Source organism: Lemur catta, chromosome 1, assembly GCF_020740605.2.
Source record: "Lemur catta isolate mLemCat1 chromosome 1, mLemCat1.pri, whole genome shotgun sequence".
Lineage (NCBI taxonomy): Eukaryota > Metazoa > Chordata > Mammalia > Primates > Lemuridae > Lemur > Lemur catta.
Window position 1 is genome coordinate 2,586,471 of NC_059128.1, and position 18,154 is coordinate 2,604,624.

The 18,154-nt window shown below is 45.0% G+C and overlaps 1 protein-coding gene and 1 non-coding gene across 3 annotated transcripts; both read right to left on the minus strand.

The window, feature by feature from the left end:
• Window positions 1–968: 968 nt before the first annotated feature.
• On the minus strand, window positions 969–10,216 carry EIF5 (eukaryotic translation initiation factor 5). 2 transcript variants are annotated; one of them, XM_045560366.1, is made up of 12 exons: window positions 9,954–10,216; window positions 9,603–9,812; window positions 8,218–8,358; window positions 8,028–8,109; window positions 7,565–7,737; window positions 7,187–7,298; window positions 6,222–6,367; window positions 5,485–5,643; window positions 4,518–4,679; window positions 4,030–4,194; window positions 3,562–3,696; window positions 969–3,163 (listed from the first exon to the last, which is right to left on the minus strand). In XM_045560366.1, the coding sequence occupies exons 3-12, from the start codon at window positions 8,287–8,289 to the stop codon at window positions 3,074–3,076; spliced, it is 1,296 nt and encodes a 431-aa protein (XP_045416322.1). In that variant the 5' UTR covers window positions 8,290–8,358; window positions 9,603–9,812; window positions 9,954–10,216; the 3' UTR covers window positions 969–3,073. The 2 variants fall into 2 exon arrangements, with proteins under 2 accessions (XP_045416322.1, XP_045416321.1); XM_045560365.1 differs by having other exon boundaries at window positions 8,218–8,497.
• Window positions 6,712–6,836, minus strand: LOC123630866. The gene has a single exon (XR_006732807.1). It is a non-coding gene; the product is annotated as a small nucleolar RNA SNORA28 (small nucleolar RNA).
• Window positions 10,217–18,154: the final 7,938 nt, after the last annotated feature.

An 18,154-nucleotide genomic window follows, 5' to 3' on the forward strand; every position in this document is an offset into this window, starting at 1 on the left:
CTGAAAATTTGGAGAGGTCAGAAAGGCTGAAATTTCAAAAATTCAAGACAATGCAGGAATAGGGCCAACTTTGTGTATTTTTGGTTACTCTGGAATACTAGTAGGTAAAGCTGTGGCAATTAGGAAAATAGTTGACCAGATAAGCACAGTTTGTAGACATGCTAAGGAAACTTAAACTATCTTAATTATGGTTTGGTGGTTTTGTTAAAAACAAGTTCTACACAAACAAAATTTTTTTGTTTGGTTTTAAACACATCTCAGCAGTGCAAGAGGGACAAAGCGGCTGGGTACAGGAGTCAGACTAGATGAATGACCATGACAGTACCTCCACCTCAGGACCATTTTGAGGATTCAGCTAAAGGAAAATAAAGAGGTTCAAATTTACTTCAGTAACCTGCTCTTTGGGGAGGGCCAGCTGTAAGTTATCCCAGGTCAAAGGCTTGGAGTCAGTGCTTGGTGCACTGGAAGAAACAGCTCAGGGTTCAACACCCCAACTCCTCCCCTCACCAAGAAGCACTGATTACAGAGAATACCTCCTGTCCCTCCCTAAACTTTTAGGACCTGAACTAGTACCTTATTAAGTTTGTCAACTTCAAAATGGACTTGCTTAGAAAGCTATCTTCCCCAATCCCCCATTCTTAACTAGAGATATATATTGTATTCACAGTTACATAGCTATGTATTAGAATTCTGAATTCCTTAGTCAGTACCTGTCAGATTTCAGGAACTATAAAATTGAGGCGGACTTTCGGTTCACAGAACAAGACCACAGGATCTAAGGAAAGCCAGTGACCCAATGCAATGAGCAACATCTGTTTTTTGAGTGGGGCTGGCAAGTGTTAACTGCAGAAGGAAATGTCCAACACAAATCCAAAGCAGCAGCTACAAAACGGGGCAGATTTCAATGTTTTGATCATTATAAAATGAAAACTTAGGTTAATGTTAATATTAAAGCAGAGACAAAAATATAATTTTAACATTGTTTTAATCAAGTAACTTAGCTGTTTGAAACAGGAAATTTTAAGACAGTTCAATAGAGCAAAGTGAAGAATTACTCTATTAGGATAACCTGTGAATAAAAGCTCAGGTTATATGAATTTGAACTCCATTGGAAGTTTGGCACCAGACTGAACACTGGTCTAAGCCAAAATTTTCTTAGTGTTTAGAAGCCCTGAACATGTTTTCCTTCAGATTAAAAAGTAAAAGCTTTATAACAGAACCTCATTAGCTTGACACCGAGTATGCTGAATGCAACTTAGCTTAGATCACCAGAATTTTAGTTAATGAAAGCAAATCGGCCTTGCAGCAAGAATCTGAAACCTAGGCAACATGTGAATTTGCAAAAACGTCTTCTCTTTGGTGTGTCAAAGCACATTCCCCGCTGGGTGTGTGGCTCCTGCTCCACTCTCACCAGTCTATCAAAAGGCAGCTGGAGACCCATTCTTACCTCTCCAGTGAGATGGCTAGGTTTCATTTCCTTCAGATATCAAGCTAACAAGATTTTATTACATCAAATGTTTGTATAATTTCAATGCAAAAGAATTTTACATTAAGGTTTCAATCTGTTGAGATGGGTCACAAAGAAATGACAGGTGAATGATACAAGCCAGTGCTCCAAACAAAACTAACCATATGTACTCTCAATTTCCACTGTGCACTTTTTGTAGCAAAGAATTAAATGCAGTAAAGTGTTTCCCTGGAAGGTGATTACTCAAATATCATCAAGAACCCCTATCGAGTTTAGATCAGCCAATTGGGCAGGGAGTTCACAAGTCATCAACTCTCATGTGTCCAAATGTAAAGCCCTAGATGGGCTGGGTCAGGCCCCTGTCACTTGCACTCAGTGGCCATCATCACAGACTTCTTGGGTGCCTGGATATATTCAATGTGAAGTAAAAATTATCCCAAGTCTTACACCAAAATAGAGGCTCTGACTTAGAAGTATGCTTTTAGCTTTGTTTCTTTTTAAATAAGACATTTTTTGGGGGGAAAAATATCAAGTTTGAAACACAGTAACACTTATTTTGGCAAGATAGCAACCAAAATCTAAAAAGCATAATAAGCTACACATCCAAATGTAAAAGGCATTAAAGAACAAACCATAAGGGGAAAAGAAACCCACACTGAACAAAAGATAAAGTCTAAACATTTTGAAATTATAATTTAAACCATAAGGATAAAAGCTGAAAAATTATGCTGTTTTTGCTAGACAATAAGTGCACCTTTTCCTGTTTCCCCCAAGTAAAAATCATAGTTTAATATTTAATCACACCCCAAAGTGAGTTTTCATCTCAGTACAAAGCAACCACTACATACACATAAAATGCTTATTTGTTAATGTAATAATTTCCCTGGCTCATCCAACGTGCAATGCACATGACTTCAGAGACTACAAATTGGGGGCAAGTGTACACAAATTGAAAAACACAATTTCAAATTTCAAGTCCTGCTCTTACAATTATTTATAGGACACTCAGAACATTTTTACTTCTCAGTAAGATGTTGTACTATCATTTATCAGTCTACCTCAGAATAAACATTACCAGATGCCAATTTGAGGGATTAGAGGAAACTTATGAAGTACTATATTTCTTAATGGCCAAATAAGGTAATTACAAGTTTGTTTTACCTTCTGCTTAAGACCTCCTTCAGTCTCAGCACCTAACAATACCTAACAGGCTCCAAGAATGCTATCAGTTAAATGATGATGCAACATTTTAAAAAGGAGCCTAATGTTTCAGCTTAAGTCATTCAGAGCCAAAAATCTGAAGAATGACCAAAATCAAATATTTTTATAACTGTATAAATGTGATCCAAATGTGTCCACCACTAGTTTTTCAAAAAGAAACATGCTATAAATAAGCAAACTACATCTGCCCACTGATTTGTGTATGGACTCCCTAGATGTCTCATTGGGCTTAATTACAGACCACTCACAGTAAGAGATTTTTAGTATAAAGTGTAGCATGATGTTAAGCCATTTTAGCTTTTTGCACATACATGTTGCACTTCTGGCTGATAAATGAGAAAAATTTGCAGCATTACATTGTTAAGCTAGGTTGCATCCATCCCTTTAAATGGCATCAATATCAATGTCATCATCCTTGTTATCAGACTTCACAGTTTCAACTTTCGGTACACTGGCAGTCTTCGAATACACCACCTGATAAAAAATGATTTTATTGATTATAAACCTTTGTCCCAATAAACTTGCTTATAAAATAAATCAATATAAATTGTGGTCACAAAGAAGAAAACAGCCTAGATACAGCTATCATTCTTCACGAAACAGTTTTGTTAATAGAAAAACTTAAAAGTTATCTGACATGGTCCCTAGAGTCTAACAGTATTTTTTTTAGTTTTCATAGACCATAACATCTGGGGGTAGGAGGAATTTCCATCACCCTATTATGATTTTCCAAATTACTGAGAAGCTGTATTTTATTGCAACTTAAAGTTGAAGTTACCTAAAGCTGCCATTTTATATTACTCCTCATAAACCTTTTAATTTCAAACACCTATATCACCAACACCATATTCAACACCTTCCCCAGTGTTTACCTCAATGTTCTCATCTTCATCATCTTCTTCACCACCAGAAGATTCTTCCTCTGCCTCCTTCAACCACTTTATAAATGGTTCTGCTTTGACACGAATCTCTTTGGCAAGTTCTTTTGAGACATACTTCTTAGAGGCCTAAAAAATGTTCAGTACAATTTTCTTAGTTGCGAACTTTAACTTACTTTGGATTTATATAATCCCTCTTCTGAGCTCTTTGAGGGGACTAGGTCGTATCTTAATCTTGAATCCTCAACAGAATAGACATAGTCAGCACATGTTTATTACATTCTAAAGCAGTTTCTGCTGTTGTGACTACAAAGCTGACACAGCGGGAAGCACCTACAAGTTATACCAGTCAAGCTCAGGGACTGCATTTTAACATAGACCAGAAATCACTTCTTCATCCAAAAAATCAACAGCTCTTGTCTTAATACTTTGAACTTGAAGAGCCCACTACGTATTCCCCACCTTTTCTGACCAGCTGATGATGACTTCCTCTTCTAAAAGGTCTGCGTCATACATCTCCTTCAAGATATGAGGAATCTTGGAGATGAGCTGAGCTTGATGCATTGCTACCACACACTCCAAACCATGAAGAAGGTACCGCTGAGCTTTTTTGTTGTTGTGACAAAACTGCAAATAGACATCTTGGCATTAACAAGCTTTTTTAGATGTTCTAAGTCGACAATTCTAGTATCCAAGTAGTCATTCCCTTAAAATTGTTCCTTAAGGGTATGGCCCACACAACAGAAGTTCAAAAAGGTCAATGCATAAAAATCCCTATATTTATTTATAAGGGCCTATGTACAGCATTTTCAGATGCTCACAGGTTTGTAAGGCGGGTCAATTATCTCCACTTTCAGGAAGACAAAAAAAACGAGCAAAGGTGGTTAAAACGACGGTCCCAAGGTCACACAGCTGTTATCTCATTTATGAATCTAAAACAATTAGCTTACTCGTAGGAAATGGCGCCTGTATTTCTTAATTTGTTCTCTAATCTTCTCATTAAATAGAACTTCAGTCAGAACAAGAGGGCCCATGGCTTTAACATCCAGTCTTTCTGCTTCAGCAACAATTTCTTTGTCAGATGAATCAATAATACCCTCTTCTTTCTTTTTCTGCAAATAAAAAGGAAACAATTCAGTGAAATGGAGACACACTTTGCTAGGCTTGAGACACCAGTTAGTCCCTGCTCTCATGGACCTATTTCTCTGATAGAATTTATAATTTCTTCGGCCGGGCGCGGTGGCTCACGCCTGTAATCCTAGCTCTGGGAGGCCGAGGCAGGTGGATCGCTCGAGGTCAGGAGTTCGAGACCAGCCTGAGCAAGAGTGAGACCCCCGTCTCTACTAAAAATAGAAAGAAATTATCTGGCCAACTAAAAATATATATACAAAAAAATTAGCCGGGCATGGTGGCTCATGCCTGTAGTCCCAGCTACTCGGGAGGCTGAGGCAGTAGGATCGCTTAAGTCCAGGAGTCTGAGGTTGCTGTGAGCTAGGCTGATGCCACGGCACTCACTCTAGCCCGGGCAACAAAGTGAGACTCTGTCTCAAAAAAAAAAAAAAAAAAAAAAGAATTTATAATTTCTTCACAATCACAGCTTATTGCAGCCTCCAACTCCTGGGCTCAAGTGATCATCCTGCCTCAGCCTCCTAATTACCTTTGACTTTGGGTGTGAGCCACTGTACCTGGCCTTTGAATTTAATTTCTAAATGATACACAATTGCTAAAGATAGTGCCTGGAACCACCCCTCAAAAAAATATTTAATGAATCAACAGAAAAGCTAAAAAAAAGCCTTGCATTAGAGTATTCTAAAGATATCACGAAAGTTACTTACCAATTACCCAGCTGAAAATCATAAATATCTAAAAGCCCAAGGTTAAGATGAAACTGATTTATAGATAAACGCAATGTTTTACCTTGACAAAATCAAACAGGATATTGACGCGCTCTTCAATGGTTCTTTCCAAATCGTCACTGAGTGTCAGAACTTTTGCGTGGTCACTGATTTCATCCATTCTCCGCCTTTGAGCTTCCTCAGTCGTATCCTCCCCCCAATCATCATCCTCCTCTTCTTCCTGTTTACAAAACAAAATGTTTGGTCAAAGTCCTTAATAGAAAAAATAGTAAAGGTTTTGTCAAGTTAATAGCATCAAGTTCATTTGTGACCAAAATACATTCCATTTAATTCAAGCAACCAACACCTGGAATCCAAAATACAGTTGTAGGCCAGGCGCAGTGGCTCACGCCTGTAATCCTAGCACTGTGGGAGGCCGAGGTGGGTGGATTGCTTGAGGTCAGGAGTTCAAGACCAGCCTGAGCAACAGCAAGACCCCGTCTCTACTAAAAATAGAAAGAAATTATATGGCCAACTAAAAATCTATATAGAAGAAATTAGCCGGGCATAGTGGCGCATGCCTGTAGTCCCAGCTACTCAGGAGGCTGAGGCAGTAGGATCGCTTAAGCCCAGGAGTCTGAGGTTGCTGTGAGCTAGGCTGATGCCACGGCACTCACTCTAGCCTGGGCAACAAATCGAGACTCTGTCTCAAAAAAAAAAAAAAAAAAACAGTTGTAATATCACACTATCCACTTCCACCAAACGCCATATACTTTAATGCAATTTTAGTGCCTACTACGCCATCAACCCTGCACTCACCACAGCATGTGGAGGAGGACTGATTTCATTTGGTGGTGGTGGTGGTGGTGGTGTCTCACTGCTGGATACAGAGCCATTTTCCTTGTCTTTACCCTTTCTATTTTTCTTTTCCTTTTCTTTCTTTCCTGTACTACTGTCACTATTCTCTGTAAGAAAAAACAGGCAAATAAAAGTTTAGTTCCATAGCTAACATTACCTCAATGCCCATTTAAAGCTCAGCCCTTCTGCTATGGATCTCCTCTGAAAACCTACATAACACAATCTATAACTCTAAGGGGCTTCTCACAAAACCAAATTCGTCACAGGTGAGAAATGCAGGCTAAGAATGCAATGACAAAATACTGGGGGTATTAACCATTGGGGAAGATTAAGACAAGTTGGTGACGCCACAGATGACCAGGTAGTGAACGGTGGATGACCCCTTCACCATCCCTCACATAAACTTGAACAGGGCCCTACCTCAAAACCCAGCTAAGCCAATAACTGTAACACTGTTTAAGTCTATATAACGGCTTATCTCACCAAGAGAGAACACCGGAATAGGTTAGACTTTCTTGCTATAGCAAGCTCAAATTGTGTCAGACAATTGTGATCATCTGCCACAGAGTGTTGCTTGCAATCTCTAAAAACGCCTAAATTTAATGAGGCAAGCCCCCATTCACAAAACAGTACCAGAAGTAGATCCTTCGCTAGGTTCCCAACACAAGTCTGTTTTATAATAATTTCATCCATTCTAAAACGATCTGCCTTAAAAATGACGGCATGATATACACGGCAGCCTCTTTTTCACCTTCAATGGTAAATAAAATAATAGTACATTTTCCAACGGAGCCTCAGATTTAATAAAATATGATACAAGAATTAAAAGGCCCTTATATTCTGGCTTTGTAACAAAAGACCTTTCACTTGTTTCCAACAACTGGTTATTTCATGTTAAGATCTTAGAGTTCATCATGAAGACTTACCAGGTGGGTTTTTGAGAATGAATGTGCAGAGTTTATGATGTGTGTCAAGCATGCCTCGATAGCCACAGGCTTTACAAGAATTACCTATTGTTTGCTTCTTTGGATTGACATGCTGCCAAAAAAGTAAAAACAAGTATGTCATTCATAAGATGAAAATTCTGGGAAAATACATGATCCTCAGAAGTGATCTAAAATACCAGCTTTACAAAAGAAATTTTTTCACAGTGACTTGCTTTAAAAAAGTCTGAACTTGAAGTTTTGCATCTTATTCACAATTAAGTCCGTTCTTCTCAGGAATATGACTTAGTGGTATCACAGAACTGATCAAAAAACATACATGGATTTTTCTTTTGCAAAACCTCAAAGGCACTTACTTACCAGATCTGTTTCAGGATTCTCACATTCAGGACAGAGAACAAATTTTTTAATGAATCCATCCAACATGTCTTGCAGCTTATTCGCCTCATGAGATCCATTGACAATGTAACGGTCATTCTTAACATCAAACTGGGTCTGTGCTCCCAGCTCACAACCAAAATATTTGGTGGGATCTATTTAGAGGAAAAAAAAAAAAACCAGGCTGAGTCATTATAGTTAACTACATTAATCTTTGGCTACTCATCCACATTTATACAAACATCATTATTTTTTTAATTATTGGGTTAAACAAATGTGTTGCCCTAGTAGTTTTGTAAACTTAAGATAATCAATAAATTTTAATTTCAAGTGGAAGGTTCCACACTCAACCTTTAAGCTAATTAACATACAATTTAGTCAAGTTCTGCAGTTCAAAGACTGTATCCATAATACGCCCTTTCAGGCTTCTCCAAACTTTACTTACACGTTGGAGGCCGATTAAGCGCCTTTGCAACGTCAACCATGTTGACTATAACTGTCTTGATTCCATTTCCTTTGCCCTCAACCTAAAGGAAATAAGAATTTTAACTTTGCAGTCTTCCCTGTGAGATGCAATCTTTAAAAATCTACGAAGAGAACTAACAACTTCCCACAAAAATGAAGGTCAGTATTACCTTGGCAATCAGACGGGGCATCTTGTAGCGATAGAACTGGTCTGACACACTGCGGTTGACGTTGACAGACATTTTGGCTTATTAGTGGCTTTATCAATACGATGAAGAGATCTTTGATTGCAACTTTTTGGTATCTTCTGTCTGGAGAAGAAGGGATGACATAAACGACTGCAAGAGTTCTCGGTCTCTGACATGAAAAAATTTTCGCCACTGAGGCTGTAAGCTTCTTGCTTGTACGCTATGTTTCCCCAATACAGGTACCAATGGCTGCGCAACAGCTCTGAAAGAGAAATTGGAAAAACATGCAAAAATTCCCCCAAGTTTAACATCATTCCTGAATGGGAACACGTTGCTTAACATCCCAGTAAGTTGTGCTAATTAATTCTATGTTAAAAAGCATCTGAGTTCACATGCAAAACAGCTAACAGTCCCCTATTAACAGGGCACACCTGTAGGAACGTAAAAGGCCTCCATTTTGATTCAGCTGTAACTCTGGTGGGGAATGCCTGATAAAAACAAACCGTGCTGCCTCAGCCGCTGTGGATTTATATCAGACCAAAGGCAATCAGCAGGTCAATGATTTGCTTCTGTGTAGGGACCGTATTTTAACTGCTAAAAAATTAATACAAGCCTCTCCTCCCCCAACCCAAGCCTGCTTTAATAAAAAATTTCCTCAAATATACCTCCATCCTCCCTTAGCCACCATTTTAAAACGGGAAACTATGGGACTGTCCTGGGTAACACATCGTTGCTTCAGCAACCACGGCTTACTTCAAAGCAGCACTTCCTTAATACGACACGTTTGTCTCACTGGAGTGTGCGTTAAGTAAGGGAGAGCAAGAGAACGCCAAGGTCCAACCTCGACCTATTCTCCCTTTTCTTCGCTATTCAAACAACGGTTAACCTTCGCCCTCGTTCCCATGGCTACCACGGCTCCCCGGCCTCTGGGCAGCGGCTGGCAAGGCCGTCCCGGGCAGCCCTGCGAAGGGGGTGGCGAGCGGCCGGGGCGTGGGGGCACATTCGCAGCGTGTCCCCCCCGAGTCGGCGGCCCCAGGCAGGGAGCAGAGCGGAGGAAGGAAACGAAACCGGGCCGAGGGCGCCGGGGCTCGGGCCGCCCCCGCCCCCGCCGCGCGCGATGACTCACAACTGCAGCAGGAAGGCCTGACTCAGCCCGCGGCGGCGGCGGGCACGCGCGGCGCGCGCTCGCGCAGGGGAGAGGAGGGGGCGAGGGGCGCCGGGCGGGGAGCTGGGGGCGCCGCGGGGCCCGGGCCCGCCGCCCGGCCCGCCCCCCCAAACTGCGCCACACGCCGCGGCAGGGTCACGCGGCGGCCGCCGCCATCTTGTGCGGCCGCCATGTCCCCGGCCGCGCCGCGCCCGCGACTCACCGTTTTCGTCAAATAAAGACATAAACCCAACGCTGCTCGCCCGGGACTGGGATGAAGTGAGGCACGTTATAAACCCGAGTCCGAGTCGGCGGAGGCGGCGGCGGAGCGCAGCGGAGGAGCGGCCGGGCCAGGTGCCGCCGCCGAGCAGCGGGGAGGGGCTGTCCCAGCGACGTCCGGGGTCCACACCCGTCAGCGCCGGAGCCTGGCGACCTGGGCGCGGAGAGACGGCGCCGTGAGCCGCGGCCGGGTCGGGGAGGGCGCCTTCCCCGCCAGCCAGCGGCCCGCGAGGGTCGAAGGGGCGGGGAGCACTGGGCAGGGGGCGCGGGGCCACCGCCCCTCCACCGGACTCACCTCTGGAATGTTCTCGCTCTGACTGAACAACGCCGCCGCCGCGCTCAAGCTACCCTCGGCCTGAGCGCCCGCCCCCCGCACCAGACCAGTCTGTCCATTGGCCGAAGGCCTGCCGGAGCCCGCTTTTCATTGGTCCGCATGCTGCGTCAATCGCGCTTTTCCCCGCCCTTGCTGTTTCCTGAGGCTCCACTCGCGGCCTCCGCCCGCCTCCAGCCCCGGGTCCCGGCTTCCTTCTCCTCCCCGCTCCCCTCGCGTTTCCCAGAGGTCCTCGCGGCGCAGCTTTCGGGTCTCGCGAGAGCAGGAACGGCCCAGGCGGGGGGCCGCGCTTTGTCGGTTTGGGCGCTAGGAAGAAGATGGCGGTTGGTCCCCTCCCCCGCCCGGCCTGCGCCTGGCTGCGGCGTCGCGGTTACTCCTGGTCTCGCGGAGGCTGTCTCCTGCAACCGCTCCCGAGTCCGCGTTCCCGGGGAGAAGGCGTCCACCCGTGTTCTCCCCGCGGCGGGCGCGCACCCTGGCTCGGGGGTCTGCTCTCCGCTCTTCCCGTTCCTCGGGAACGCCCGTCGTTGGGTCTTGAGGAGTGTTTTCTTGTTTTACTAGTCAGAGAAATGCAGATTAAGGGGAATGAATTGTTTTTCCTCCCACTCCCTGGGCCAGGTCTTTATCCCGAGTGCTGCCTTTTCTCCGAAAGTCGGGGTGGCGTGGCTGCCGACAGGACGAGCCTGTGTGTCTCGAGCCAAGTCACCGTTTCAGGCGAGGCGCGGTCGCCTGTTTGCTTAGCTCGGACGGTCACTGCCCTCGGCGTTCAGGCTCCCGGCTTTGGAGAAAGAGGAAGCACCAAATTACTGTGTAACTCGGGGCCTCCTGAGAGCGCTCCTTGGTGGGGTCTGCATCTTCTCTTCTAGGCTGGAGAAGTGCTCTTTCGTTAGTGCCCCACTGTCACTTTCGGTTACTGCGCCTCGAATCCACCCCTCCAGTTAGTGAACTGTGAATTCCTTGCTAGGCAAGCCCAGAGCAGGTGTTAGGAATGAGGTTCCAAGGTAGTCACTTGATTATTATTTAGAAAGCCTCTCATATTTCAGTTCTGTTGAAATGCCCATTCTTTTCGAAACTTAGATTTTGTGTTAAAGTTTCAGTTAAGACTTTAAAAGCCCATAGTCCACCCTGCAATTTGAAGACGTACTTGTCTGTAATGGAGCGATAACCTGCTCTCTTCTGGTCTCTAAGAAGCAGTCGTGGCAAAGTCCTGAGCAGCAGTGTGGATTCCCCGATTGCATAAAATAGCAACGTTGTTGAGGACAGGATGCAGTGGATGAGGGGCTGCATTTTGTTTTACGCTAGTCAAATTTGCAGGGTTAGAATTGAAAGCTATGTTGATTTCTATCGAAATCCAGGATTATTCTTCCATAACTGATAAGCTTTACAAACCATTTCAGAATCGACAGTGTTGGTGGGGGGAATAAATCAAAGGCACGATCCGGAATTGAGAAGTGATTTATGTCCTTTACCGCAGGGGGCTTTTGTGATAATCACACAGGATGTTTACATTGGTGTATGATTGTTAAGCCAGATGCATAGCGCTTTATGAGTACCAGGGTTCCTGTCAGACAAAATATGAAGGTAGATCCCAGACACGCTGCTTCTGTTTCACTGTGGATGGAGCATGACTTAGCAGTATTGAAACAGTTTGAAGTTTTTGCTTGGCTGCACTCAAATGACATTATTTTAGAAACTCTGTTGGAAAATAGAGGCGTGAAACTAAAGCTAGAGGATTGTCCCCTCAGAACAGTTTTTTAATAAATAGAAAGTAAATTTTTATATGTCTCACATGGTCCAATTTTGAATTTCATTAAAGAAGTTTGCACTAATTTTAACGTTAATTTTTAGTATGTGTACCACTCACTTGTATGTAACATGGACAACTTTTAACAATTACTCTTGTGTTCTTTTCCCTTTTCTTTTTAGTTGACACATAATAATTGTACATATTTATGGAATATAGAGTGATATTTCAATACACGTATACAATGTGTGATGATCCAGTCAGGGTAATTAGCATATCCGTCACCTCAGACATTTATCATTTCTTTGTGTTGTGAACATTCAAAATCCTCTTCTAGCTTTTTCAAAATATACAATAAATTATCCTTACCAATATTCACCCTAGAGTGCTAGAGAGCCCTAGAGCTTATTCCTCCTATCTAGCTATAATATTGTAACCATTAAGTGACCTCTCCCACCCCACCCTTCCCAGCCTATAATGTCCACAATTCTGCTCTCCCTTTCCATGAGCTCCAGTTTTTTTTTTTAGCTCCCACAGGAGAACATGGTATTTCTTTCTGAGCCTGACTTATTTCACTTAATGTAATGTCCTCCAAGCTCATTGTATTGCCTCAAATGATAGGATTTCATTCTTTTTTATGGCTGAATAATATTCCATTGTTTATATATGCCACTTTTTTTAATCCATTCATTTGTTGATGGATATTTAGCTTGATTCCATATCTTTGCTATGGTGAATAGAGCTGCAATAAACGCGGGGGTGCAGAATATCCCTACAGTATACTGATTTCCTTTCTTTTGGATAAATGCCCAGTAGTGGGATTGCTAGATCATATGGTAGTCCTATCTTTGGTTTTTTGAGAAACCTCCATACTGTTTTACATAATGGTTGTAGTAATTTACATTTCCACCAATAATGTATAAGAGTTCCCATTTCTCCACATTTTCACTAGTTATCTGTTGTCTTTTTGATAACAGCCATTCTAACTGGGGTATGATAATACCTCATTGTGGTTTTGATTTGCATTTCCCTGATGATTAGAGATGTCGAGTATTTTTTCATACGCTTGTGTTGGCCATTTGTGTGTCTTTTTTAGAGAAATGTCTATTCAGATCCTTTGCCCATTCTTTGATTGTTAGGTTTTTTGCTGTTGAGTTCCTTGCATATCTGGATATTAGTCCTTAAAAATTACTCTTAATCAGGCCAGGCGCGGTGGCTCACGCCTGTAATCCTAGCCCTCTGGGAGGCCGAGGCGGGTGGATCGCTCGAGGTCAGGAGTTCGAGACCAGCCTGAGTGAGACCCCGTCTCTACTAAAAATAGAAATAAATTATCTGGACAACTAAAAATATATAGAGAAAAAATTAGCCGGGCATGGTGGCACATGCCTGTAGTCCCAGCTACACAGGAGGCTGAGGCAGTAGGATCGCTTGAGCCCAGGAGTTGGAGGTTGCTGTGAGCTAGGCTGACGCCACGGCACTCACTCTAGCCCAGGCGACAAAGTGAGACTCTGTCAAAAAAAAAAAAAAAAAAAATTACTCTTAATCATACCATTTGTTGAATGCTTATTGTATCCTAGAAATTTGCTAAGTCTCCTGAATATATTATCTTATTTATTTCTTAGACCCTATGAGGAATTTTTATTCCCATTTTACTAAGCAAACTGAGGCTTGGTGGAAGAAATTAGGCAACTTCTCCAAGATTATATACCTGGTAAGTGGCAGAGCTAGGATTTAAACCCAGATCTGTCTGATCTCAAATCCTGTTTCCTTAACCATTATGTTTCACAGCATCTCTAGATAAATATAAACATAAATAAACTAGGTAGTTTACATATGTAATCCCATTGAATTCTTTTGCAGTCACGTGAGGGGTGTCATGCCTGTTTTATAGGTGAGGACAGATGCGTTTGAACTCCAGCTTGTTTGACGCCAAGCTCATTGCACAATTCTGTCTCCCCTTCCTGCGTCTCTGCCTCATTTGGCTGCGTGAGTTTCCCCAGTCAGGTGCTCACAGTTCATTAAGTGATGGACACTCGGTGCTTATGAAACCCTTGTTGAATGAGTGCATGAGTCATGCACTTCCGCGCATGCCCTGGATGGCAGACATGCAGAGCTGCTGGAAAAGTAAGTTGGTGTCTGTGATTCTGTTCAGCATGAATTAGCCCCCTTGAGCAAGGTGAACTCTGTGTGGACTGAAAGCCTTGTGTTTCTGAGCTCTGGGCCATTGAGCGAGCTAATGTAATGTCCGCCGTGAGGGGCTGTCTGGCTGCCCAGCTGGCTTCCCTCTGTGGCACCCCCATCCCCCCACCCCCATCAGCTTTTAAAGCTGCACAGTTGCTTACTTAGGTTCCTGTCTCCCCTACTTGAAGACGAGCCACAGGGCACATGCATCATTTTTCTTCCAGCACTAGTCACAGAGGTCTCCATAGAGCAGACATTCAAAGCTGCTAGGAGGGAACCAAAGGTCAGAGGTGGTGCTAACCTGAGGGCTGGTGTCCTCGACCGTGGTAATCTAACACATATCAATCAACATTGCTGTGCTAGGCAGTGAGGATGCAGTCCCGCCTACATCACAGACCCTGCCCAGGGAGGTCACTGGTAAACAAGTGGAGGCTAACATCTGCTTGAGGGATACCCCACTGAAGCTTGCCCTCCTCCGTGAAATCTCCGATCCCCTGGGCAGGACGTCTCCCTGCCTTTGAGACCTGCCCAGCCGCACCTAGTCCACACCTGGCATTGAGGCCACTCTTGTAGTTGCCTGTTTCCTCACTCAGTTCCATCTTCCTCATCAGACCAGGCAACCTGAGGGCAGAGGGGCTTGTGCCTGAGGAGAACAAAGGAATCACAACAACTTTGGTGGAGGAACAGGAGCCTTCAATTCTGAAAAGGACAGTGGCAGGAAGCAGCAATGACTCTGAGGAAAAGATGAGGTGTCCTGGTGGGGTTTTTCTGGGGACTGACTTAGTGTCTTCCTCCTCCGAAGTACAGCGCTGTGACCCCCAGCGGAGTCTCTTCTGTATTATGCCAATTCTGGAAAGAGAGAAAATGCAAAGTGGTTGTGTTGTCCTGCATGCAGCAGATGATGGAGGAATGTGGATGAATCCGGGCCCCACCGCTGGATTGGTTTTGTCGCCACCACACCTCTGCCACACACAGCTCCCCAGGACAGGACAGCGACTCCACACTCACCTCAATCCTGTCTTCAGGGAAGCAAGGTGTGTGGGCATTGAACGGGATCCTCCCTGCGTGATTCTAGGGCAACAGGAAAGGCGTTGCTGGGTGATGCAAGGCTGGAGGGACAAGGGCTGCCACCTGTGGTGGCTGTCCTGCCCAAGACCCCAGGCTTGCCGCTTTCACTCCCGACAGCCATTCGCAAACCTTCCTGAGGGAGCATCTTCACTCACGCTCCCCACCCCCCATACACTGTCCTCTTTAGTTGCGAGTCTGGCACATTTTGTCCATCCAGGGGAGGCCTCCACACGCCAGGGGGTAGCTCCTGATGGAGGATGGGCTGTGGGGAGTGGGCCCCTGTCAGGGCTAGGCCCACACGGCCAGGAGCAAGGCTCCTCAGGTTCTCAGCACTGGGTCACCCGGTACTTTGGTAGAGGTGATATCTAGGTCAGCTTTTGAGTACAGATAGCTCTGGCTGCATTCTGGGCTCTGTACTTCATAAGGGAAGCCTATCCTACTTACCTGTGCATGGCCTGGTTTCCCTAAGGTAGGTTCTCAAATGTGAGTGAACATCAGAGCCCTGGAGGACTTGTTAAAGCAAGATTGCTGGGCCCTGAATCACCTGGTGTCCGATTCAGCAGGCCTGGGTGGGACTGAGAAGTTAGATTTCTGGCAAATTCTCAGGGGAAGCAAAACAGGTGCTGCTGGTCCCAGGACTACACTTTGCCTTAAGGCCAGGGGAGTCCTTGACTTTGGAACCCAGATACCCTCCCTCCCCTCAGCATAGTCTCAGTAGCTTTCTTGTGAGATAGTCCGGGTGACCCAGTTCAGGGGGTCTGTCTGTGAATCAAAATAAGTAAAGAAGAACAAAATCTCCACCCGCTGAGTGTGTTGGAGGAATGGTCCCCAGGTCCGATGGTGAGGTCTGGGACTGGCATTGGGGATCGTGCCTGTTAGAACTGCTGACCGGGCCTGACACCCGTGCTCTCTCACTGGCCTCCTCCACCCTGGGAGGTGGCGAGCGTGTATGTTACCCCTCATTTCATGGGTGAGGAAGCCAAGGCTCCTCAGTTTGGGGGTCAGGACACCTCCCAGCCTCAGGGCTGTTCCCACTGCGTAGGGACTGGTAATCCCTTTTGGTGCATCCAGGTTCTAGAAGTTTGCTGTAGTACCTTTGCTCAATGCTCTTCTTTTTAGCCATGTCTCAGAGGGGAAGCAGTATCCAAGGGCTAATCTGGTAGCTAAGACAGAATGTCCGTGTGCCCTGGGAGGTCCACTCGGGCGTGCTGTCTCCAAGCCAGTGAGGATACGTTTTCCTTTATGCCATTCGTTGTCATTAATCAGCCACTGTGCATCCTGCCCAGGGCTGAACCAGACAGTAGAGGTGCAAATGGGCCCCCAGAGGTGGGCCTTACTTTGTCTATAAGCCAACATTGAAAAACTTAGGAGATTTCACCTAAAAATGCAGGTTTCTAGTTCCTTGAGAAATTGGAAGCCTTCGCACTCTAGGACACATTCCTACATGGTAGCTCTTCCAGGAGCTGAGTCTTGGCTGACCATTCAGAGCCTAAGATGGGGCCTGAGTGCTCATGGACATGAGCCACTGTCCCCTAAAATCCAGGTGTGCGTGTGTTCTGCCCCTCCCTGATCCAGGTGTGCACTGCCCTCCCAGGTGTGTGTGTGCACCCACACTGCCCTACCACTCACCGTTGCTTGCCTCACCTGTGTGTTCATCTTCCCTCATCCATTCACCCACCCTTTCATTCATTCAACCAACACATATCGCAGGCCCTGTGTGCAACTCAGATGACCACAAATTTAAAATACAGCCCTTTCTCATCATCCTCTTTGGGAGACAGGACTCCTAAAGCTTCAGCCAGTGTCCCAGCGGCAGCTCGCATTGGTCAGGCACTGACAAGGTGGTTCAGTGGCCTCAGTGCTCCACGTACATGAATCCACTTAATCCCCACAGCAGCCCTTCAAGGAGATTCTATTGCTACTCCACTTGCAGGTGAGGAAACCGAGGCACAGAGAGGTTATGCAGTTGGCCAAGATGGAGAGGGGAGCAGAGCTGGTGTGTGGACATGGGCAGGGGCCAGTGGAGACAGGACAGTGCGTGCCAGATTTTTTCTTTTCTTTTTTTTTTGAGACAGAGTCTGACTCTGTTGCCCAGGCTAGAGTGCTGTGGCGTCAGCCTAGCTCACAGCAACCTCAAACTCCTGGGCGTAAGCGATCCTCCTGCCTCAGCCTCCCGAGTAGCTGGGACTATAGGCATGTGCCACCATGCCCGGCTAATTTTTCTATATACATATTTTTAGCTGTCCATATAATTTCTTTCTATTTTTAGTAGAGACGGGGTCTCACTCTTGCTCAGGCTGGTCTCAAACTGCTGGGCTCACACGATCCACCCACCTCAGCCTCCCAGAGTGCCAGGATTACAGGCGTGAGCCACCGCGCCTGGCCCGATGCCAGATTTTTGGGTGAAGCTCAGCAAGCTGATTCTCTTCTCATCAGTCCTCCCTTGGGAGGTGGCCAGTGCGAAACTAACTTTTATCTTGGCCACTCACGTGAAATCGAGTCCTTAGGTCATTTATAATCCCCCTGTGAGGAAGAACAGGGCACACTGCTGCTCTGCCAGCTTCCCAGCGTGATCGCAGGGGCTCCAGGTGTGATGTATAAAAAATCCAAGTATCTTCTTTACCTGGAAGGTGATGTTTCTAAACTCCCATTTAAACAAAATTAGGTCCATATTTTGGGTCAATTTCCTGGGTTTCTTGTCTTGTTCTCTACTAGATGGAAGAACCTTCCAGAAACCATAACAACACGCTCTAAATAACCTTTATTTTGTGGTACTGATTTATCTAAGTAAATATAGTTAGCACCAGATGGGACTGTGGCAATGTAGAATTTTTAACGAAAAACTGGATTCACTTTGAATTTCCTTAAATTAGGTGAGATTTTTCTTCCCCCTTGGGCGATGAACTCCCACATTCAATATTCCTGGCACAACATTTGGTGCTGTTATACTTGGTAAGTAAAGCTCAGCTATTCTGAGCTTTATGTGCCAGAAGCCTGTGCTCAGAAATCCTTTTTCAGTTTAGCTCATAAAGGCTGCTTGTATGTTTGGGTATTTCATGCAGAAAGAAGTCTTCCAGGCTAAGCAGCTCACATTCCATGCTCTCTTGCTAGGCATTTGCAAAGTTCATAGCTATTTTTAACACACACCTTTGCTGCTTTAAAATCACAGTCAGAA

Excerpts from the sequence above, each read along its gene's own strand:
- EIF5 (XM_045560366.1), bottom strand. The coding sequence starts at position 8,289 with ATGTCTGTCAACGTCAACCGCAGTGTGTCAGACCAGTTCTATCGCTAC. Across the intron at positions 5,644-6,221 it reads GTCCTCCTCCACATGCTGTG|GAAGAAGAGGAGGATGATGA; the intron begins GTGAGTGCAGGG and ends TTTTGTAAACAG. Across the intron at positions 4,195-4,517 it reads ACAGGCGCCATTTCCTACGA|TTTTGTCACAACAACAAAAA; the intron begins GTAAGCTAATTG and ends GTCTATTTGCAG.